Source organism: Eleginops maclovinus, chromosome 22 (assembly GCF_036324505.1).
Source record: "Eleginops maclovinus isolate JMC-PN-2008 ecotype Puerto Natales chromosome 22, JC_Emac_rtc_rv5, whole genome shotgun sequence".
NCBI lineage: Eukaryota > Metazoa > Chordata > Actinopteri > Perciformes > Eleginopidae > Eleginops > Eleginops maclovinus.
The window spans coordinates 20051801-20076353 of record NC_086370.1 but is presented as its reverse complement, the minus strand read 5'-3'; the positions used below and the strand labels follow the sequence as shown (position 1 = coordinate 20076353).

General features: G+C 42.0%; 2 protein-coding genes across 3 annotated transcripts in view; one reads left to right on the top strand and one right to left on the bottom strand.

Annotated features, from left to right (window-relative positions):
• Positions 1–18566, bottom strand: part of wdpcp (WD repeat containing planar cell polarity effector) — a 65763-nt gene extending 47197 nt beyond the window's left edge. For both annotated transcript variants that reach the window (XM_063875040.1, XM_063875041.1), the window contains exons 1-2: positions 18077–18566; positions 602–686 (exon numbers count right to left, since the gene is read on the bottom strand). In XM_063875040.1, the coding sequence (XP_063731110.1) occupies positions 602–662 (61 nt within the window). In that variant the 5' untranslated portion in view covers positions 663–686; positions 18077–18566. The remainder of the gene's footprint in view (positions 1–601; positions 687–18076) is intronic.
• A 98-nt stretch (positions 18567–18664) lies between these two features.
• Positions 18665–23918, top strand: mdh1ab (malate dehydrogenase 1Ab, NAD (soluble)). The gene is made up of 9 exons (XM_063875043.1): positions 18665–18786; positions 19284–19382; positions 19851–19947; positions 21334–21509; positions 21936–22058; positions 22153–22321; positions 22570–22691; positions 23086–23175; positions 23316–23918. The coding sequence occupies exons 1-9, from the start codon at positions 18784–18786 to the stop codon at positions 23436–23438; spliced, it is 1002 nt and encodes a 333-aa protein (XP_063731113.1). The 5' UTR covers positions 18665–18783; the 3' UTR covers positions 23439–23918.
• The last annotated feature ends 635 nt before the right edge of the window (positions 23919–24553 follow it).

Sequence of the window (24553 nt, the reverse complement as noted above, 5' to 3'; positions counted from 1 at the left end):
AAAATATACTTTTTATCCTTTACTTTTAGCTTTGTTGTCCTTGCTTTTTTCTGTATGTGTATATCTGTTCACTGAGAGTAGGAAAGAACCTGAACCAATTTCCAAATATGTGTACACATACTTGGCCAATAAATGTTTTCCTAATGATAGTCTGATTAACACTTGATCCAAACATGCTCCCCTTGTAGCACTCACTGCTACACAAGTTAAACACATGTTTATAGGTTCCTTGTCAACAGATGTGGAACGGTTGCATGTGTCAACATGAGTAATCGTGTGTGTGTGGTCTCAGAAAACAAGTTGCTTGTGGTTATGCTAACCAATCACACTTTAAACGACTTCAGTTTCCTGTGGTTAAAACAACAAATGATGAATGCCACACACAAACACAAAGATTTCTAGAGAGAGAAAGTGGAAACAGACGGAGTGAGAATTGGTGTTGACTGAGAGTTAGATTGATAGAGTAGATACAAGTGAGGTGGGGAGAAGGTGTGAAAACAAAGTGAGTGATGACGGAGACAGCAAGAGCAAGACGGAGAGAGGAGAGAGAGGCACAGCAAGAGAAAGATGGAGACAGATTGAACACGGTGATAAGTGCTACCTTTGACTTGGAGTGAGCTCTTGGTGGACCACAAGTGCAGCTCAGCCAGGCAAAACGCCATCTGATGGAGGAGTGTAACCCGAGTCTGCAGGGAGGGACAAGGGAGAAACGGAACAGATGAAAGAAGGAGAAAGAGCCAAACACAACCACAGATGCATATCTTGACGAGGCAGCATAATAGATTGACATAAATAGGCCTAAGGGGTCAGACAAAGTATGCATGAAGGCACACATGCACACACTGATGACTGGCGGCTTCTACCTGACCTTGTAGCTAGGCTGGCAAAATATGCGATTGTCTATGGCAGGAAATTGTACAACGCATTTTAGAGACGATAAAGCACAACGACCAAACTGAGAGAACAAGTGTTAATAGTCAAGATCATCAAGTGACCAGATCATGTAATCACAAAAGTCATCAGTGCTTTTTTGGAGCACCACTTCCTGTACCTGTGTTACTAGTGAGGTAGAATGACAGTGGTCGTTACTCTACAGGTATGACTGCATATTCCGACCTAAAAACTAATTAAAAAAGGTTTCAGAAAAGGCAGACAGACATGCACATGAACTCAGACTGACACTGAGACGAGGTCAGCCGTTTTTGCACCTTCATTCACACGCCACAGGTGAGCGGTGACGGACACACTCTCTGGAGCCGACAGCTGAGACAAAGCAGGCAGCATTCCTCACATCAGCTAATGAACACAGGACGCTCGGTGCCTCCGTCTTTATTACACCCTTTATTCTGCAGTCTGTTAACTTGTGTTCCTGGGGGCTTGAGCTTCCTCTGCTCCCCTCTGTGGGGTTTCCCTGGTGGTATTGATGGTTTGTTATTGAATGTCGGTGACGTATTTTGATCTGCCTGTTTGATTGGTAGGAGCGCATTGAACAGCTTATGATGTGTCAGTGATAGGGGAGAATTTTATACTGTGGAATCAATGAGACTGGTATTACTACTGTTGCTTTATAACTACAGTATAACAACTTGAACTGAATATTAATCGATAACCAATGCCACAGACTGAATTACCACAACTACAATTGTTGGAGCATTCCTGACCCCAGGGAAAATAACCCATGCTCATGCCAGTGCTAACAAGATCTTACTTAGTTAACTATTGCTGCTGGTAATCATTGTATTTAGACAAAAACTACTGTGACTACTTCTTGCACAAATTCTTGAAGTGTAAGAATAAGCAGTGCACATTTAAACACATGAATATTTATCCAGTAAAACACATTTAAACAGTAAAGTCGGTTAATGTCAAGAAATACTGTTTTAAATAGATATCTGTAGTAAAAGATTACGTGTTTTAAAAAATGATACCATAGAAATACACTTCTATGTTAGTCTACAGCTTGCTGTTTGATGTTACTAATATTTATAATAATATTATTGCAAAAAAAGGGTCAAGATCAGCTCCTTAAAGGTTCAGATTAATTTATAGTGTGTGTTTTGGTAAATCGTTCTATCACAAATACAATTATTACTCATCTTCATAAGGATTGTATTGTTATATCTGTACATAATCTGAAGTTGTATTGATAGTGAGGACAACCGTAGCATATCTTAGATCACATATTGGATGTTAATACAGGAAGGGGAATAGATCCCTTTAAACTGCACATATGAAGAAGGGTTCTTCAAGTTTGTCCACATAAATGAAGTTATTACACCATTCTTGCTGCACACGGGTTTTGATAATATTATGTAAGGGTTGAACCTCTAACCTCCAACGTCCTACATGGGAAGGACACAGATGCGCGTGTGCATTAGAGCAGTACACGCTCCACCCAGTGCAGACTCTGTAGCTAAAAGGTGGAGCATTCACTTCTCTATCTGAGCAGCTATACTCTCTGTCTATCTCTCTCTGCTGAAAGGGGACTCTGTCTTATCCTCCCCTCTGCACCTCATGGCGTGGAAAAAAAAAACCCAAAAACTAATTTTGCCACTCAGACCCCAAAACTACAAGTCCCAACAAAAATACACACAGATAACACCGGCTGCCATGGAAACGCTAGGGCTAGCATGGCATGGCAGCGGCGGCGTAACAAGTTTACCGACATAAGAGGATTCTTTTATGCTCTCATAAACCGCTTTTTCAGAGGTCAGCCCTTTTGGAGGTAGAACTTCATTTCAGGCAGCTTTCATTCAGTTATTGCCTGTCTGGCTAACGTATGAGTTCCTGAGACCTTGTTCTGCTGGCGGGGTCTTAGGGAACTTACAGAGAAATAGAAGAAACAAGGGGGGGGGGGGGTTCACATTGATACAGAAAATACAGGAGTAAAGAGGTGAGTGTGTGTTGGACAGGGATGATGTGTGTGTCCGTGAGCCTTGTGGGCCACATGTGTATCAGGTCAGGAAACACAGAGAGAAGGGGAGACATCAACAGAGAGAGGAGGAGGTGTTCCTAAATAGAGAGAAGCCAAATGGTGACTTAAGATCAGACCATTTACAAATTCTGTTGATCTTCATTTTGGCATATTTCTGTAGTGACTTCCCACTTTAGTCTGTTTACATGTAAAGTTGACATCACTCCAGCATTAACTTCATTAATGCATACAAAAATAACTTGTGAATGGATGGCTACCAGTTTATTTCACTCACAGCAATCCAATCACACCTATAAGGCCTTCATGTAGGGTTTTTTCAACTGTTCCCAGAATAAAAAGCAGATCTGGTGAAACGTGTCCATGTTATTTTGGTGCTGATCCATGGAACAAACTACAGTACCTGATAACCGGAAATCTGTCACAACCTTTTTCATTACATTTGTTTATTGTATTTGTGTGTCTGTGGTTTGAATTTGTGGAGCGGCTTTCTATTTATTTCTCTTTTTGTTAAAGCACATATCAAGTTAACTTCTGCTCTATGAATCAAAATTGACATGCCTTGCCTTTGCCTAACGAACACAAGGGTAAGAAACAACCACACCCTCCTCAGTGAGATCCTGATGTATGAAACTTGCAAGTCCAGATGTGCCCTTCATAAAAGCGTGAGACTCATCTCAACAATTAGTTTTTTTATAGGTGTCCTTTTTGAAGAATGCAGGTGAACCAATTTCTTGCATGTTCATGTTCATGTTCATGGACACAATAACAATGTTGCACTCTTTACTACCGACTCAGACTGAGTTTACTAAGAGTTCACACATGAGATGAAGGGAGGTGCTCCATGACAACTTTAATTGGAGTACAACAGTATATCAAATACACATCACTGGTACTTACAAATGAGTAGTATGTCAATGCTGAAATATTGCTGTGAATAGGATCACCTGTGATTAAGAAATATTAACTTTAAAATAAATTGGCATCTGGTGTTCAAAGCTACAAGAACAGTATAGTGACTGCCCTCAAAAAGTGACACACACACACACACGTCCTGGACAGCTGCCACACTCATTCTGATTTCTGGCTGAGGTTGCTGTGGGTTACCTGTCCCCCCGCAGAGCTTTGTGGGGGGGTGCAGAGCTCTGTGTGAGGGGTGAGGGGGGGTCTAGGTTATTGTATGCTGTCTTTACACTAGTAAAGAGGCTGCTTTAACATCAAAGGAGGGGAGGTAAAACATACGACTCCTCTTTCAAAGACAGTCCACAGGAACTACGACCTTGTCTGCTCTCTGTGCTCTTCTCTCACTCTGCCCTCCGGGTGTCAGAGAGAGGGTGTGTGTGTGTGTGTGTGTGTGTGTTTATGCATGAAGAAGAAAAGAAAGTCGCTTTGTGTGTGCTTGGATAGGTATGTGTGTGTGTGTGTGTGTTTGTGTGTTTGTGTGCCAGTGACAGAACTTAAAGTAAATACTAATGTGAGTCCAGTTCCTTCAGAGTGACAGAGAAACAATGGAAGCCTTTCTTATATATCTGGCTTGCAGCCCTGTTTTTAAACAGACAGTTATTAAAGCTAACAGAATCTAACATGGTGATACTGTTGTATGAATGCTCTGAGTGTAATCACGGACAGAACATGACCGGCTGCAGTAAAGCAGGATTTGCGGCACAGACCGTACTTGGTTTGAACCTCACTGATGGCCTTTCCACACCCTCTATCAGGTGGAGGGACGACATGTCTGACCTTTTTACAATAAATAGTACAATACCACCCTCTGAATAATAACACGAGAAGGCATCCAGCATCACTGTTAGAAATGAGACCTATTAAACAGGAGGGGGATATCCTGTTCCCACTTTAAATGAATAGAAACATCAAAGCATCATCAGAACCAAATAAGGATTTCTGCCGATGTTTTGAATTCATCTTTTGTAATCTTTCAAAGCTATATACTGACATTAAAATGAATTTGGTTGTTCTGTGGGAGTATTTAGGTTCTTAAAATGACAAAGAAACCAAACAAGTTGTATTGAGAGACATGATGAGATGATGATGAGAGAACGGAGTAGTAGAAATAGTTGGTTGGTTTTGGACAATCTCTCATTCACTCTGTTCCTCCAAAATTGGCTGCGATGAAAATAAAACAAAAAATAGATGGGCTACATGTCGTGAAACCTACAAAAATACTGTTGATGTGTTGGACAGGAGGCAAAACTCGGTCAAATGGCCAGAGAATATTCTAATTTTAGCAGCAACACAAAAGATTATCATTGGTTTTTTTTGCTTGTGAATGAAGCAAATCTACTAGCCACAACATTTTTATACAATGCATTTTTCACCAGATTGGCTGTTGCTAGTTTGGAGCCACGCCTGCAGAGCCTCTTGCATGCAATTATGCAATTTCTAAAATCTAGCAAAACCAAAACACATCTCTTCTTGTGTGCCAAAGAGAGATTTCAAGCATCATTGACCCGTTGTTTGTGGATAACTTTTGGGTACTTACAGTAGTGTAGCTTATGTTGCAACAGATGTTAGGTCATTAATAAAGGAGTTCAAGTTTGCCCCTCACCCGAGGGTCTAAAGGACCGTGGTGCAGATCTGGAGCTCCACCGCAACAAGAGAGAGAAAGAGAGAGAGAGAGAGAGAGAGAGAGAGAGCGAGAGAGAGAGAGAGGCCTTAAATGAAGGCAGGTTCACAGACATTTAGTTTGACATCTCAAAAATCCTTTCTTACAGGTATGCACTCTCTCTCTCTCTTTTTCTTACCCACACACACACACACACACACACACACACACACACAGACCAGAGGCAGAGCTGTCAGCCGGTGCAGTGGTCCCATCAGTGTGAGAAGAGTGATGTGGTAAATTACAGGGTTAAAGAGCTGCCATAAGGTGACTGACACAAGGCCATCACAGCCTCTTTCCCAGCCCCCAATACACACACACACACACACACACACACACACACACTCGCACACACACACACACACACACACACACACACACACACACACACACACACACACACACACACACACACACACACACACACACACACACACACACACACACACACACACACACACACACACTCCTGGTTGTAAATTTGTCAGTTTTACTTCCCTTTTCCTTTTCTGTCTTTTCCTTTTCCTCATACACTTTCACTTATCACCCCTCTGCCTTCTTGTCCCGTGCTTTTTATCTTTCTCTCCTTTTTTCTTGTCCCCCATGTTTTCCTGAGGTACCTCCTATTAGAAATGCATTAAGCTTCCTGACCCCGACTGCAAGCCTCCGCTCTCTTTCTACCAATTTTTACCGTCCTTATTCTCTGTCTCGTTTCTTTTAAAAGACATTATTTCAGAATGTCTGATTTCAGCTTTCTGTCTTGCAGTTTTTCTCTATTCTTTATTGTCTCATCTCTCTAATACATTTTGGGATTTTTTTTCCCACACCCTTTATCTCTTGCAGACACTCCTCTCTGAGCTACTGCCTGGTCTGGTTTTGGCTCTCGGAGAGAAACTTGGCAAACATGGAGAACATACAAAGCAACCAGAAAATATCTATATATAGAGAGAGAGATAGGCAGAGTGTGAGTGTGTAATTGTGACATATTTTCCAATCTGAGGTGCCGTGGAGTTACTGCCAAGTCTCAGTCAGACTACATAAACACACACACTCAGGTATTCAGTAAACACACTCAGGCACTCTGAAGTCCAATCTCTCAAACTTCTGATAGGTGAGTCACAGCCACAAACGTATGCATGGAGAGGCACATACAGAACTCTCCTATCTTTTAACCGTGTGATACCTGAGGAAATGTACACATGCACGCATTTACATACATATGAAACGGTGCACACACACTCACACACACTCTTATCTTTAGTGTATCCTTGAGGGAGAAGTCCTCCAGCTTCCGGTGTCATATCAGAGCAAAGAAAAGGTGGAAAAACTCTGAAAACAGCATGCCTCTGAAGGAGGAGCGAGATAATGAGGAGTGAAAACCCGGATAAAACAAAGAGTCCAATCCCTGAAAGGAGTCTAATGGACTTAACAGGAGGGATGTGACCACTGAGAAGACAGATAAGATGCATGTCTGCAGAGAAGAGACTTATTACACCGCAAACATAATCAGTGTTCTTCACTCAGGCAAGCAGTCTAAATCTGGTCAGAAAATATTGAAAGAGATTTATCACTTCTTTTATATCATAATGGTCTCGAATGTGTTTGAAGGATAATCATGGTTCCGTACAGTTCCAATAATGCTTTGGAGATGTAAACAGGAAGTATTTACATCTCCATGCACTGGACGTTAGCCTGTGTTTGTTTACAATAAAGCAAAAAGGGTTATATTAGAAGTGTGTCTCGTCAGTTATTAGCACTTCCTGTTGATGAGTCTTTAATTGACACTTTAGAAACTGCTACGATGAAAGCATGACCAAAAAAAAAACACTTTGTCTAGTTATGCTCACTCAAAGTATAACTAGAAAATACATGAGCTTTTTCTATACTAGAAAATGTCTATATCTACAAATAAAAATGTGGATTTTAGAGTTATAAAAATCATACGCTTGCCACAATTTTTCTGCGGTTACCTTTGACAAATGTATCTATCAACGTAGGAAGATCAAGTTCCCATTTTAAATCAGACCTGCTCAGCTCTGATTGGTCAATAATTTTCTATAATAGGGAAAACAGCTGTCAACGGGCAGCTGTACCCATATTGTTCTGTGGTGTTCTGTGGGGTTATAAACATTGTAAACTCTACGCTTCACTAGTGGCACTTAGTCATGTTCTTGTCAAGTTCCGCCCCCCCCCCCCCCCCCCCCCCCCCGCCCCCCCTTTCTCACAGTCTGTCTGTCTCTCAGTCAGTCTACTTCAGTGATTCTGTCGAGGACCTAAGGCGGTACTGAACTCGACCCGCTGAGAAGAGAAGAAGAGGGGACGGACCGAAAACTATTTAAGTGCTGTGAGGCCTGGCGGGCAAGGCACAGGCACAGGCACACAGGCACACAGCACACACACACACACACACACACACACACACACACACACACACACACACACACACACACACACACACACACACACACACACACACACACACACACACACACACACACACACACACACACACACACACACACACTACAGTGTATCTTATCAACTGTCCCATTACAGGACAAGGTGTTTGGTGCGGGACAGTGGAGTGAGGGCAAAGTGGCGCCAGTCAGCAGACTTTCTTTCAGACACTTACATAAACACACACACACACACACACACACACACACGCAAACATTAACACACACACTTTACAGAGTTCCACAGGAGCCTATTCAGCGGGCGAAGAAAGAAGAATAGAGGTGATTGACAGGAGGAACAAAATGAGGTAAAGGTAATACTATTCAACGGAGGTGACAGGTACAGTCACTCTGTTTGCGTGTGTGTGTGTGTGTGTGTGTGTGTGTGTGTGTGTGTATGTGTGTGTGTGTTTTACATGTCCATCAGCAGGAAAATGAAGCTCAAGTGACATGACTGTTGGGCAAGTCTCTTTAGCAGGTGATGAGTGCGTGTGTAGGTGTGTGTGTATGCGTGTGTGTATGTGTGTCAAATGCGTATGTTTGGAGGGCATGTGCAGTTGAGGAGTTGAAGAGTTCAGATGTCCAGAAGAAATAGAGCAAAAGTGACTTTTTTTGCACCATAATGAACACTTAAAAACACTCAATTGGAAAACGTATTAAAAAATGATCAGACCATGATAGCATTCTGGATATTATTAATATTGTGTTTTTTGATCCAAAATTGGATGTTCTGACGCCCTTTTTGTACTCTTTACGAACCTCCATTTCTTAACATGTGTCTCCTTTCATAAGTGGGTGAATATCTTTATTTAAATTAATAAAAATAGTTTTGATTTTTGTTCGACTGAGTGAGGGACTGTGAACATACTCTGAATTGTACTAGTTCATTGAAACCAGGATATCAATTCAGCAGGCAGATAATGGAGAATGTAATAATCTCACTGTCTCAGTGTGTGACAAACAGAGGGAGAGAAAGACGGACACAGGGTGACGGAGAGATGAGTGGAAGCTCTTCTAAGCAGATGTGTAAACGTCATTAGAGGAGGTAATGGAGGGAGGAAGGTAGGGGGAAAAAATCTACTCCAGCAGAGGTATTTACCCAACGCCTGAAGCAGAAACACAAACACAGCAGCAGTAATGACTGAGGGGCCGGGAGAGACGGAGGAAGAGAGACGTTTAGTGAAGAATCAGGTCATGATTAGGCAGAAAAGGCGTTGGAAAGACAAGCAGCAGAGAGGCAGGATTCAGGTTTAATCATGCCTTAAAAATGTTGTAACAATCCAAAGTTCCCACATTCAGACCGGATCAAACTTAACCTGCCATCCCTGTTCAGCTAATAGGCCTAATCCTCGCAAGTGTTTCACTAAAAGCCGAGTGCATCCGCCCTACAGCAACGCCCAAGGGCAGGTAAGACAATACTTCCAGAGCAGCCGCACAATATCTGGCTGATTTCAAAGGGATTCTTGGGGCCTCTGTGGGTCTCCAGTGTCCATCCCCTGTCACAGCGAAGGTGACGCGTGTCACACTGACCGCGGCGGTTTTGTTTATGTTGTTGGATTTTCTTCTTTTAAAGCCGTTTGGTGGCATGTTGTTCGACCCTCACCTCCTGACCACAAACGCACGTATAAACGGTCAACACACAAACAAATACCCTGAAGAAATTGTGAACAGGATGAAACAGAGAAGTATATGCTGAACATATAGCCAAAACTACCTATTTCAATATGTACACACTACCATTTAAAGAAGATTTGGTCTGTTGCCAGGGGATATTCCGGTTAAAACTGGATTGTTTTACAGTCAAGAAAAGGGTAAGTGACCCCTGATCATTATTGAAAAACAACAATGCAATTGACCTCAATATCAGTAGGGAAGCGCGTCTTCCTCAGTCCACTCAGTGGTCAAATTGATGAGGTGTAAACTGTGATTGTGTTGAGCTTACTATTCCTGATCCAAAAGTGCTAATAACCTTCTATTTCTATATTGGGAAGTTTTTAATTCCAGCTTGTAAGAGGCTTATTGTGCACTTGACACTGTTCCTATTTAAACCGGCACACAATTATGTAAATAGCAACTGCTGCAGCATCTCTGTCTCAAACTGCAAAATTACATCTATCTATAAAGAGGAATGTCTACTACTTAACATCAGACTGTACCCAAACAAGCTTTTGTGTCAGGCGATTTATAAAATAAGATAAGATAAACTTTATTGATCCCAATGTGGGACGTTTTTATTTCCCGCAGTATTAATACTTACAAAATGCAAGTACAGTACATTCATATTCACATGCCAACTGGTCCCCTTATTAGTTTGTAACCTTAAAAAACAAAAACATACTGTACCATGAGTTCAGGAGTCATGGTTCTATTTTATTAACTTTTCCTTTAAGGGAAATGAAAGGGAATGCAGCTCTGCAAAGTGTTTATTTTAGGATCAAATTGTCCTCAGGCTCCATATGTTAGTGAGTGCAAACATACAGAAACATCAAGCTAAAGTTTTCCACTGTTGGTGTACACAACTTGCAGGTACACACACACAGCCACACACCCACACACACACCTGTCTATGGCTCAGGAAGTAAGGGTCTTTTAAAGTTGTTGTCAGATGCACAGAGCGAGATGGACCCCGGCTAAACGAAAGGTCACGATGAACGTCCCCTAGACTTCTCAGGGGTTTTATTTGCCCATCACACACTCACACACACGCTGTCTGTCACCTCCCAGACGAGGCCATGACACCTTGGACATCTCTCAGCAGGCAGTGCCCCCCCCGCCCCCCTCTCTCTGACAGGTTGACATGGCACAGAGTGCTCGGACACCGATGACACTCGGACGAAGAAGTTTGTTCCCTTTGCTGTGACCTCGGAGATGGACACCGGTGTCATATCTCCCCCCGCTGCAGTCCGCTCCCGTCAATAAGTCAAAATAAAACCCTTTCCAGAGTCTACTCACAGATTGGCAGTTTTCTATCACACTGCATCACCGTAGTATGACCTTAGGAAGGAAGTTGGGTTGTCAAACTTACAGCACATTGTTTTCTCTGTGTGGACTGCAATGGACTTCATATACTGTACATTTGAAAACATTGTATCACACTGGCTAACAACCACTTAAAATGTTTAATATAATCACCAATCCTCAAAGCACTAAATGAAAATTGAGTGAGATAAAGCAATACATCTAAATTGAGAAGCTGCAAATGTTTGCTCTTTTACAACAAATCACTTTTCATTTATTTCATGTCAATCACCTCATTTCAGAACAAATGTATAACCTCCATTTTCTCTGGATAAGGCATTAACATCATCCCTTTACCTATTTATCAATCCGTATGTTATTGGTAAACTGAGAGTAGAGCTTAAATATTTAGTGGTTTGAATAGTATATGTGATTACTGTAAACCAACTACAGAAACGTAAGGAGCAATGCTGGAAAAAGAGATTTGGGATTTAACACACTGACTGGATAGCCAGTTGGCAGGAGGAAAACAGAGTGAACACATTTCACAAGAACTATATCAACAGTAAACATTAGTTCCATCAAAACTGTTCACAGAAAGGTATCTGAGGATTATCCAGATAATCCTGATGGGTACATTGTCTTTGTATATACATGTTACTCTTGTAATAACCTCATGCTAACCTACATTTAACACAGTTTCCACAGTCAAACCGCTTGCAACAGAACAAATGATGATTGCCACTAAGTGTTATGTCCTTTTACAACCAAGACAGACATTGATTTCAAATCACAGTCAATTATCGTTATTAATCGCCTGCAGTACGAGGCTGCTTCTCCGGTTTGAAACCAGCCGAACTGAAGCACCAAATAGGAAACGTGTGCATACTTGTACACACATACAAATACGAACACACATCTGGCTATTCTCCATCTGTCAGAAAGCCCAGACACACAGCAGAGCGTGAACATAGCTTTGCCCTGCCCAATATTCTTCCTCAGAGAGTTCAGTCATTGTGGAACTGGTGTCCACAGACGTTTGCCCCGAAGAACTTCCTTGTTTCTTTCACTTTGTCAGACACACAGATCTCTCTCTCTCTCTCACACCCACACACACACACAGAACACTGAACACTGAAGAAGGGGAAATTCTCCAACGCTGATTCCTGCTGTTTATTCAGGACAATAGCAGGGCTCTGCCTCTACCGCTGGGTCAAGTCATGTCTTGTCAGGCGCTGTATCCTCTTTCCATTGAGCCTGACGGTTACAAGTACCAAAGGGGCCTGCACTGGGCCATGTTAAACACATTCACCCTGCAGATAGACCTGTCTGACGTCAAGAGAGCAGGCTCGTCTTTCACATCAAACGGCCATACAACCTAACCCCACGCCTACCATTTAAACAGACTTCACTGCAGTGAGAGAAATGGTGAAAAAAAAGCAAAACAATATAAACAACTCAACCCACTTCTCCTCAGTTTCTTGTGTTAAAGGCTTTCTCACCCATCAATTTACAACATATCAATCATACTTCATTATTCCAAGGGATAATAAGAATATTTCGTGTCCAGCTGCTGTGATCAGATGTCTTACTTTTGTTTCTTGCAATGCTGCCAAGTTGAGTCAATACTTTTAACACAGCGGATTCATCCCCAAAGACTTAATCACCCATAAAGCCATCTGTACAGTAAGTAATCTTCATTAGAGGCTCTGTGTGACAAGCACTTGAGAGCTTAGCAGTTAAAACAACATTTCCCATTAAAACATCATCGGGGAGAGGGAAGTGATTTTGACGGATGACTGCCTGTTTAAAAGCCCACGTGTTGCCATTGTTAAATTCACACCTTACTGACTGCACTAAAGATGATCACACAAGACAAGTTTAGGTTTTTAAAATATGTACCAAACGCAGTCTGAGCCAGCAATGAAAACATTTGGAAATACATGATTGTCCTCCAATCAGAAGATCGGTCAATGAGTCCTTGGGCAAGATAATTCCCCCCAAATTGCTCCTGATGACATGGCCAATGGTGTGTGGATGTACAGTATGTCTAAGCAGTGTGGTAGCTTCTGTATGAATGCTGACAAGTGTTTTGAAGTGTTGCAAAGACTGGAAAAGTGCTAAAGCAGTCCATTTATTATTTAATATGTCCAACCACCAATCAGATACCAAGAAGCCTTATCAACTCTTACTTGCTTCCTGCCCTGATGTCACACATCCAAATAAAAACCACCGTGAGCCACGAGAAGCTGTTCCTGTGTGATGACGATCAGAGACAGTGTAGATGAGTTTAGTGTGTGACCACTGTGACAGATTTCCCACCAATGTGTGACGGGCCCCTCACCCTCTCCCATGCACATGTACATAAGCTTAATGTCGTCTGGGCGGGCCGATCCCGCCGGCTCACTGTCGGCACGGCAACCAGCGCTATCCTGGCTAACATCTGCCGCACGACCCGGGGCCACTCAGAAAGGGCCCTTAATCCCCACACAGTCATGTTGTGGGGGGAAACATTCTTCCCTTTTAGTGAGTGCAGACAAACAGGGACGAGCGGAGCTGCTGCTAACTTGCAGGCGGCCGGCCTCTTGGAAGGACGGGGAATTTTTGTTGGTTTCGTGGCCCCCCCAATTGTGCAGCGGCCCATTATCGCTGTGCAGAGGCGTGTGACCGCCAGCATCGGCAGCGAGTTGCCGTCACTGGTCCAGTTGGATGGATTTGGGTTTTGAGGTTAATGAAAGGTGTTGAGGTTGGTGAGGGTCAGGGGGGTTTGTCAGCCAGCCTTGTTATGCTAAAACAACAGTTGCATTGATAAAAACGTGTAGCACCTTCCACCCGGGCTGTGGATCCAGGACACTGTTGCTGCCGCATTGTCGGTCATCCTTCAGTGAGTTTATAAAAAAGTGTATTTGTTGATGTCTACAGCAGAGGGGATGGAGAGGGAGGACACATGCAGAACACCCACATGTGGCAGTTTGGTGCCCCCTTGTGGCAGTAGGAGCACACAAAGTGACGGAAAACAACATTTGCATATTAATTACTTAAAATACTCACAGCAAGAACCCTTAGAGATCACAGCAAAACAACTCCTCTCCTGTCTGAAACAAGCCAAGCTTTAATCGTTTATCATACCGGCTCTGATAAAGATCTTCTTGGTGGTGACGGAGAGAGATCAGTCCGTCAACAGCTGTGAAATATGTATTTGTCTTAATATGTAGTTTGATTCCATCAAACCCATTTCAAGGGTCATTTCCCTATGCAAACAGAGAGAGTGTGGTTGAGGCTCGCTCACAGGAGGAAACACACCTCGCTGTGTGTATAGTATAAGATTTAATTGAATAGTTCTGCACCAGTGCCAGGAAGTTAGTTGGTGTGTTTGCAGAGGTCTGTGTTCTCTCTGATTGAGGGCTTGGTTGTCTATTTTCCCTGCAGCAAGCCAATACTTGACTCGAAACAAAGTCCTTCTCAGGTTTTAATCACAGACAATCAGCGAGAGAGAAACTCACAGAGGTAGTAGGAACATCAAGGCAGATTGGAAACAGTCGTATGCCTCCAGGCCGCGTCCTAAAATTGCCAGAGCAGCACAATAACAACAGCTCAAATGGATCTGCAGGCTATTTCTGGGAGAAAGCATTCAGGATATCTCAGCTCAGAAACAGTGTGTGCTGTGTTGATTGTAAAGAGAAAATAGGGCTGGAATTACATCTTGTGTAAGCCATCGAGCTATTCAAAACATATATGTCACATATGTTGAGTGATTTTATGCAACTTTGGTGATACAGGAATGAAATAGCATTGAACATTGAACTCACATCATTTTATGATGTAGTAATTATTTTCCCACATACAGTAGGTGTGCCTTTCATTTCCACATGACATGTTTCAGATTGATTACACTTTTCTGATCACAAAAACTGAAAGGAGCTGCATTTATAACAGACTCAAAGACAGAACATTTTTTAAAAGACAAACTTTTTTTTCTGCAGTGAACTATTCAACAGCTGGACAGGCATTGCAATAAGCAGCACATTGTTTTCTCTGTTTCTTCCTTTTCTCTATTGCCATTTTTCTTCTCGAGCACTTTGAAACTCTGGTTTAGAAAAAGTGCTTTAAATCATTCTTCACTGCTTGCTTCGATTGCTGCAACACACAAGTGTGAGCAAGCAAACTTACACATTCACACAGTTACAAAAGTGCTTAAGATATCAGGACAATTTGTGGTTTAGTCCTGAAAAACACACTTATAAGCCAACACTTGCACTTTCTAATCACTCCCTTTCATAAACATAATGACATTGTGTCATTATAACCGAGAACTTGACTTTCCAGTGGTACGCCCAGTTCTTCAAAGTAAGACGACTGCTGCAGTAACAAGTGTTTTTACAGAGTCTTCACTACAAATCCATCAACAGCAGTTTCAAAGGTTCATGTTAAGCGACATCCAAGAATCACCAACCACAGCCCTACACTGACACTTAGTGTGGAAACTCTGTCACTGCAGCCAAAAGCCACTGACAGGACCAGGGCACGTAGGCTCATTTTAAACAGAGCTGCTGTCTGCATGACAATGTGAGGGACAAAAAAAGAATACAACTAATCAGCTACTATGATCTAAAGCTTCATCATATAATCTAAGACAGCAGTATGACACGATTAGACACAGATATGTCGTGAAGTAAACAAGGTGATGGCACAGGGATTCAAAAGTTGAATATGATGGGAGATAGCGGTGATGATGGTGTAATTTTTAGTTGTGTTTGTGTGTTTAGGCATTTTATGTGGATGCGCTCATGTGAATGGCACCTGCTATCTCTCCATGTCTGTCTGTACACTGTGAGAGCTATTTGGTCTAGCATGGCAGATAAGAGGGCGATATGGAAGCCGGTGGGTGTGCTGGCTATCTGCCTCCCAGACGCCAACGTAACAGGGTCACTCAGGTGCACTCTGCAGGGACAAGTGCAGGAGCAGAATAGGAGGAGATAAAGGAGTAGAGGACAGGAAAGGGTGGAGGTGAGGGAGGTGAAATGACGAGGGGAACAAAAGAGGAGATGGAGTGGACAAAGGACAGAGAGAGGGGTCAGCAGAGGAGATAGACAGTGTACAGAGAGAGAGAAGTGGCATGAACTTATCGGGAATTTAAAGCTCAAAGCATGAAAGTGTACTGCGCATATATAGCTACTGTACGTTTACCCATGTGCATGCAGTTTAGGATTTGTGCATGTGAGCCCATTCCCCTCGCTTCTGTGGGGCTCCAAATTGGCCTGCTGGGCGGGACAAAACACCCACAATGCCGATTGTTTTCACAGCACACACACAGAGGATCAGGCCGGCGTGGCAAACTGGCTCCAGATATTATCATGTGTGCCGCTGCTGTTTTTAGTTTCATTCCGATTTCCTTTTAACAAAGACGAAGCCTGCCCTAATCCCGTCATGTCAACCTGACTGTGGTGACTGCCAGAGAAAAAATAAACATTGGAGTTTCACTTGTCAAATAACAGTTACAGTAGCAACAGACTCTTCAGTCAGAACCGTCACAAATCGTTTTGGTTTTGCAATGTAGTTTCAATGTTGATTAGTAGAAGAAACTAGCCTGGAAAACCTCATAATCCATCATTTTTCAGGATTGATTTGCATGGCAGCCTTGATCGTATAACCTAATAGCATTAAGAAAACAAACCAAGTACAAGCAAAACAGGTCATGTGAAATTGATGTTCCTTAGATACCAGTTAACTAGCTAACTGACAGTTATTATGACCCGTTTTAACAGGTTATTAACCTTCCTTTAACAACTTTCTGGGCAGTGTATAAAAGTGTCCGGAATTGCAGCTGAGTTAGTCAAAAGCATATTTCAAGGCCCTCCAATACATGTATTATAGCCAGAGTGTGATCATGCAGCAGTGTGCCATGCAGCCAACAGACAGCTTTGAGCACCTGTTTGTCCCAATACTGACACCCCTGATGGACAGGCTGCCACACAGAGGGGTAAATGTGAGCTGAGAGGAACACTGCCAGGCTGTGGCAGCTGCTTCAAATGTCTCTGAATCAGGCAGCTCTTACACACACAGCCTTTTGAGGAGGGAAGGGTCTGTGTCAGTTCCTGTCACTGGCAGGTGGAGAACCAAACATTAGGGCCAGTTTAGGGATTTGAATGGAGAATAAGTGGTGGCTTGAGATCATTCTGTGTCATCAAGATGAAAGAGTTATAGATAGACTGTACATGGATGAAGAATAGATCAGTTAGTGTGTCAAGCAGTAGAACATTATGCTCATGCCACATCCACCAATACTCAATCAGTTTTAACCACAATTAGACCGTGTAATAACCCTGCAGAGAGCCAGCCAAGCTATAGCCCAGAGTGAGACCACAGTCTGACACCAGCTCCTCCGCTTTCTGTTTGAGTCGGGTAATGAGCCTGTAATGAGGCCATGAAATATTGATAACCAACCTCACCTAACACTGGGCCACTATAGGGGTCCTCTCAACTCAAAACAACATAGTAGAAAGAAACACTTTACACCTCTGGCTGCTAAAGAACCAGAGATCAGCAGTGTTCTGAAATGTTATCTATATTTGATAACACAGTAAATAGTTATGCTATATTTTGCCATACAAGTCTTCCTACTCTTTTGCAGCCATGTCATTTGTTTATTAAGAATAGCTGGTAACTGTTAAGTTGTTCTTGTTTTGTTTTCTTGTTATCTGTTACACACAAAATAGCACAGTTTCACATCAAAAATAAAACTACAACAGGGTGATGCAGTGATGGTAAATGTGGAGCTAATTTTAATGGCTTTACATATTATATAACCTGATATATAATCTTAATCTGTAAAGTAACTAGTAAGTAATTGTGTCAAATAAGTGGAGTGGAGTAAAAAGTACAATATTGGTTCCTGAAATGAAGTGGAGTCGAAGTAAAAGGTATATTAAATAAAAACATTCAAGTGAAGTACCCCAAAATCGTACGTAAGTACAGATCTTGAGTGTGTGTACTTCAATACATTACACCATTGATTGACAGTATTGACAATGGGGAAGATGGATGAAGCAGTCTGAAAGAGAGGGGAAGTAAGAGATGAGAAAGGTTAGTTTTCTATCATTACCTTACCTCAAATGCTGCAGTGACGAAGACAGCGAAGTGTGTGTGCTCTATCCTTTCTACTCAGCTTCAGTAGGTATTAAACTAAACGTCAACTACAACAACTAAAGCATGTCTTTGACTGCAAACATAAATAGTTGGTTGATAAACACAACACGTGAAGTAGCTGTTTGCTCTATTAAGTTAGCATTATCCAAACTTAACCGGCTTTTCACTGAAAAGTTAACCAATTATTGTTACGTTTTTTATATGGATAACTTATGTTAATGTCTGTGTTCGGTCCACATGTTAGTCTTTCTTGCTAACGAGTTGCTAAGCTAAAGTATAAACAAACTGAACTCCTGATGCAGGTCGAACTGGTCGCTAAGCAACAACAAGCAGTACTTTAAGGGGTATGCTAACCAGCTAGCTCATTAGCGACCCTGAAATGCTACTAGTTAGCTCAATAAACAGACATTACATATGGAAGCATGGCTGTATAGCATAAGTTATACAAATATTACCAGTAGCGCCGTTTTCTTTTACTATTAACGGTATAACGTATTCTTTTTGACAAAGAACTACATTACCTAGTATTCAAAACTACAATTACCCGGATGTAGAATCTGCCGTCAGACGGTTGCAAGTGTCGTGATGCACTCAGGATTTAAATAGGAGTGACCTACTGGTTGAGTGAGAAGTGGGAGAAAGCAGTCAGTTCAAGCTACCGTGTGAACATGGTGAGTAAAGCTAGCGAAAATATCGGTTTATTATGTATTGTGTAATGCATGTTTAATGCAGATTAAACCACAGTTATTCCAAGTGTTTCGATGAGAATTTCACAAAATTGTGCAAAGTCAGTAAAAGTTGATTTGAACTATACTTGCAGTCTGACTGACAGCATGATGCAACCTAACCATTAGAGTTTATTACATTTTCTTTATCCTTTTTTCATTTGCGTACCTACTTTAGTCATTTTCAGAGGATTGAATGACAAAGATGGCGCTGAACTTGAAAAGTATCCTGGTTTTGTTATGCAACAGTATGGAAAGCACAGTCTATTTTTAAAGTGACCCCCCCCCCCCCCCCCCTGCTTTAGTAAATCCTGTTGATAAGAATAGACAACCAGTCGGGCACACACGTGCACTGGACAATTAAAGTGTCACTGTCAGACCCCTCAGTGAAATGAATGCTAATATCACTAACAGCCCTGGTCTTTTCTCCTTTTGTCTTGCAGTCTGAGCCTATTAGAGTCCTGGTGACCGGCGCTGCTGGGCAGATTGCCTATTCCCTGCTGTTCAGCATTGCCAAGGGAGATGTCTTTGGCAAAGATCAGGTAAAGACGGGCTTTGTCCTGCTCTCAATTCCCTTATCTCATTAGGTAGTGTAAGGTCAGTATCAAAAGACACACACAGGACACAGAGAGCCCCTGGAAAAACAGCTGTAAATATCACAAGTTGTTTCCAGATCAAATCTAAGGGGGGGGCATTGAACAGATGTTGTCACGTGAGAAGTGATCAGATTGCACCCACGAGTCCTAGCGCCCTTTGAAGAGCCAGGTTTGACCTTGAAGTCAATGAAATGGATCTTGTACGAGGCTCTTAAAAAGAACTTGATCCATTTGGCGCATGCAATCGTCAGTGATCCAAATGGCTTAAAGCCTCCACACTGTTCCAGAAACAACTAATTCCCCACTGGCCTGTCATTATACTTTGGAATTTAGATTTCAAGTACACTTATGATTTAATTACAGCATGTTTTTTATTAATTTCATACCATTCACCCTACTTCCTTCCCTACTCAGCCAGTCGTCTTGCTCCTTTTGGACATTACACCCATGTTGCCAGTCCTGGAGGGTGTCGTCATGGAGCTGCAGGACTGTGCCCTCCCACTTCTGAGAGGTAACATTATAACACTATAAATCAAATCAAATTGTAACCTTCGTATTCCCTTCCTTACTTATTGTTACTATACTTCTATTTGTTAAATCCGATTAAATGTGACCATATCCTGTCTACAAAAATAATAATGCAATGCAAAGGCACTTACGATGGCTCACTTCAGGGGTAGCTTAGCATCTTAGCACTACCAGGCCATTTGTCCATCTCATCAAGGATTATACATGCACACCAACATGTAAAGTAAATGATTACATATAACCAGTATAGGATGGACAACATATCACAGTTTCTGCATCCCGAACCAAACACTGGGATGCAAATGAAAGCTCTTTATACGTTATTACACCTCTCAGAATATCATTCACCACCTGCTATACCGCTCTCCTAAATATTGGACATGGATACATTTGAATGCTATGGAGTGTTTAAATGCTTTTTTCTACGAGGACCAAATATTTGTCACTGTAAGAATACTAATACAGTTCGGACTTAATTCCTTCACAAAGACTTGTGATAAATAAAGGCCCTGGTTTTTATTGGGACTTTTGGTGTCATCACTCTGACCGCCGTCATGACATCAGTCGTGAGGCGCCATTATGTGCCATCTCCATTGTGACCTGGAATTTTTCCTTTGAATTGGTGCTGTCCTTTGCTTTGTTTGGACAGGGGCTGTGAGAGGCCCCTGTATTAACCAACTGTGCTGCAAAGACAACGCTCCATGCACTGAGATGGGCCCGGCCACACAATACTGCTCACACATGGGGTACGCACAAAATGTGTGTGATTTGTGCAAAAGTTTAGGATGAGACATTTTGCAGTTATGAATCGTCATAGTGGACTGACAAAACTTTGGCTGTTAATTTTGTTTCCTCTGGTGTGATTGATTAGGGTGTGGATGATAATTTGTAATACCTGCAAACAGTGATACAATACAACTGAGAACCTGTTTCTGTTAACAGTGAGACCTGAATGAGCTAATATGAGCTACAAATGGGCACCACTTTGTTCCGTTAAAGTTGGGATCAGCCCAAAGATGAATTTTTGCTTTAAAGATCGTCAACACCTGTTTAGTATTAGTAACTTAATTTTCAGCTGGAAATCGAACACACAAGAACGTAAATCAATGTCAGTTTAGAGGAAAGTTGAAACCTCTGGGAGCTGCCTTAGGCAAGTATGCCAAGAAACAGATGACAAACTTCAGAAACATTGCAGACATGATCTCAAAACCTTGACAGGTAAAGGTACTAACATCATTGAGAAAACTGTAAAACCTCGTGCTTCAAGTTTTACACTAAAGTAACTTTTTGTCAAGGAGTAAACCGTGTCAATGAATGAATATAAAACCTCTACCAGCCATAGTAATGATTTCCCTTTCTCTTTCCACAGAGATTGTCCCCACTGACAAGGAGGAAGTGGCCTTCAAGGACCTGGACGCCGCCATCTTGGTTGGCTCCATGCCCCGGAGGGAAGGCATGGAGAGGAAGGACCTGCTCAAAGCCAACGTGGCCATCTTCAAGAGCCAGGGATCCGCCCTGGAGAAGTACGCCAGGAAGACTGTCAAGGTACTGACACGGCAATTTAGACGTGCACTGACACGTGGATATAACAACCCGTCCACTCCTGTTTTTGCTTGTGTTACATTGTCTTCAAAGGGTTTCCTATAGAGCCCTCTTATAATGTAAAGCATATTCCGAAGTTACTTGTAAAGTGGATTAGACTGATTTTTAAATCAAGCTACTCTATTCCAGGGAAGTCATATTTATAATATATGTGATTTATGGAGTGTTTTTTAAGATGCTGAAAGACACAAACTAGAATTAGGAAAATATGATAAAAAAACAACTCACTTAAAATCGAACACAAAAATAATTTACACATTAGAATGATCGGTCTGTACGTGAGCTGTTAATAATCTAATACAATAATGAGCTTACATTCATGATAGGGTGAGCCCTCAGGTTGTATTTAAAGTGTGTTTGTGTTTTTAGGTGCTGGTTGTAGGAAATCCTGCCAACACCAACTGTCTGATTGCAGCCAAGTCAGCTCCCTCCATCCCCAAAGAGAACTTCTCCTGCCTCACCCGTCTGGACCACAACAGGGCCCGCTCTCAGGTACCATCCTTTAGACTACCATTTGTACTTCAGAATTTCTCTTCACATATTAGATTCTCAGACTTTAACCTGACTGTGCTTTCCTGTCCTGCAGGTGGCGATGCGCTGTGGTGTCCCTGCAACCCATGTGAAGAATGTGATCATCTGGGGCAACCACTCGTCCACCCAGTACCCCGACGTGCATCACTGCATGGTCAACATGTCCGGCAGCGAGCTCGCCTGCTTTGAGGCTGTCAAGGATGATGCCTGGCTTAAAGGAGATTTATCGCTGTGAGTTGAACTATTGACTTGAGATATCTACGGTTGCTGTTACAGCTGCTTGAAAATGCTGAATATGAGAAACTAATACTATACAGATCTGCTAAAGTATATGAAAATCACACGGTTCAACATTTTCTTTCACATTTAAAGGAACATTGTTGATGGATTTATTAAAAATCCAATAATCATAGGTGGAATTATCTTCCGCTCACAATCCCATTGACTGCCACTGTTTATGTCCATGGTCCTGTTGTGCAGACAGTGCAGCAGAGAGGCGCTGCAGTCATCAAGGCCAGGAAGCTGTCCAGCGCCATGTCTGCAGCCAAGGCCATCTGTGACCACATGAGGGACATCTGGTCCGGGACCCCCGAGGTACACACCCTATTTATTTAAACTGCCGTTATGATATGGAAATGTCTGCCTGTTGCCATTCTGTCAAGAAAGGGCTACTTAGTGAGCAACAATAGCAAAAACAAAAGCCCCAATCCTCATTTTCTAAGGATATTAGAAGGTGAAAATAAACAGAAGGTCGTTGCTGTCATTGAGACTGATGTAGCAGACAGAGGTTTCTATAAACATTAAGGGTTATATATGAAGGTAGGTATAAAGGGTTTGCCTACATATTGGTGTTGCCTACCTGAGAGGTTAACCTCAGATCTGTGCATGTATTACACAAACCATGGGGTGTGCAAGGCTTCATAAATCTGAGAAAAAGAGCACACCGTGTTGGTGCTCAAACAAACTTTATCTCGGTCTTTAATTTCAGGGTGAATTCATCTCCATGGGGGTTTACTCCTCTGGGAACAGCTATGGAGTCCCTGAAGACCTTGTCTACTCATTCCCTGTCCAGATCAAGGTAAGACTCATCTAACCTTGTCTTCACTACTTAAGCAGCCTTTATTATGGTTAGCTAATAGCTAGCCTTGAACTACATCGTGTCTCTCTGAAGTCTGTGTACCAAAATACAAAGCTTATAAATGTATTTCGCTTCCTCAGGGGAAGTCCTGGAAGATCGTTGATGGTCTGACTGTCAACGAGTTTTCCCAATCAAAGATGGACGCCACAGCGGCCGAGCTGATCGAGGAGAGAGATACAGCTTTGTCTTTCCTGGGAGTATGACTAGACTCTGCAAAGCCGACCAACCAACACTTAGACAGACCCAACACTCCAGACGCACGCCTGTGATAAAGCACTCCATAAATCCCTGCATTACTTTGTGTGTATGTATAGGAGAGTGAGTCAGTGTTTATGAGTGTAAAGTTGGAATTAGACTTGTGCGTTGGGAAGCTAACCCTTTGCACCCTTATGTGCACCTTTTCAGAAATGTCAATTGGCTACAGCGCTCCCAGACGGACAGAGTGATTGGCCAGTGATTAGCTATTGCTAAGCATTTTGTCTCTATTTAATAGACACAAGAGACTCTTCACTTTGACGCACAAGTATAACTCTATGCTGAAAGTCCACCAACTTTGTTACAAGCTATTTTCCAATACTTTTTCTCTGGGGGTAAGTGAAACATGGATGGTTGTTACATATAGTCCTCCAACACTGGGATGGATAACTTTTAAAACTAAATAAAATAAAATATTAAAAACTGTACTTGTCTTTTTTGATGATTTCACAAATGTTTTACAAGTGTGTTGGTAATTTTATACGAAAATGTAGCTGTAATACTTTCAGGTTTGCACCAAGAAGTATGGAGGGTGAAAGGTAAACATGATTATCAGGTACCAGTTTATTGTATTTCACTGTTAGCCCATATAAACAACAATATCAAGGTAGTGTTATTGATGCTGGACTGCATGGTGATGTAGTATTGTAATTTCCTGCAGTGCTGTGTGGGTATTTCAGACATCAGTATGGGAAAATATTTTAAATAAACCCACTATGTTATTACAAAAATCTATCTAAGCATTGTAGTGTATTTCAGCAACCAAGGCACAGTTCAGTCATTGTCACAGTTTCACCAGGCAGGGGCAGTATTTCCTAGTTTGTTTGTTTTCCAAATACCCCTCTTAGCAGCATGATGATTGATTACCATCTGAAACTAGTCACATTGAGTTGTTGGAGGAGCATGGGATATACGATTTTCATTGCCAACATATACGTTGTATATACTGTGCATATGACCAATAAAACCTTGAAAATTCGGAATGTGTCATTGTTTACTCACAAGGTCAATAATTTAAAGGGACACATTTACTAAAACATGTCCCACTCAAATAGTGGTTGCG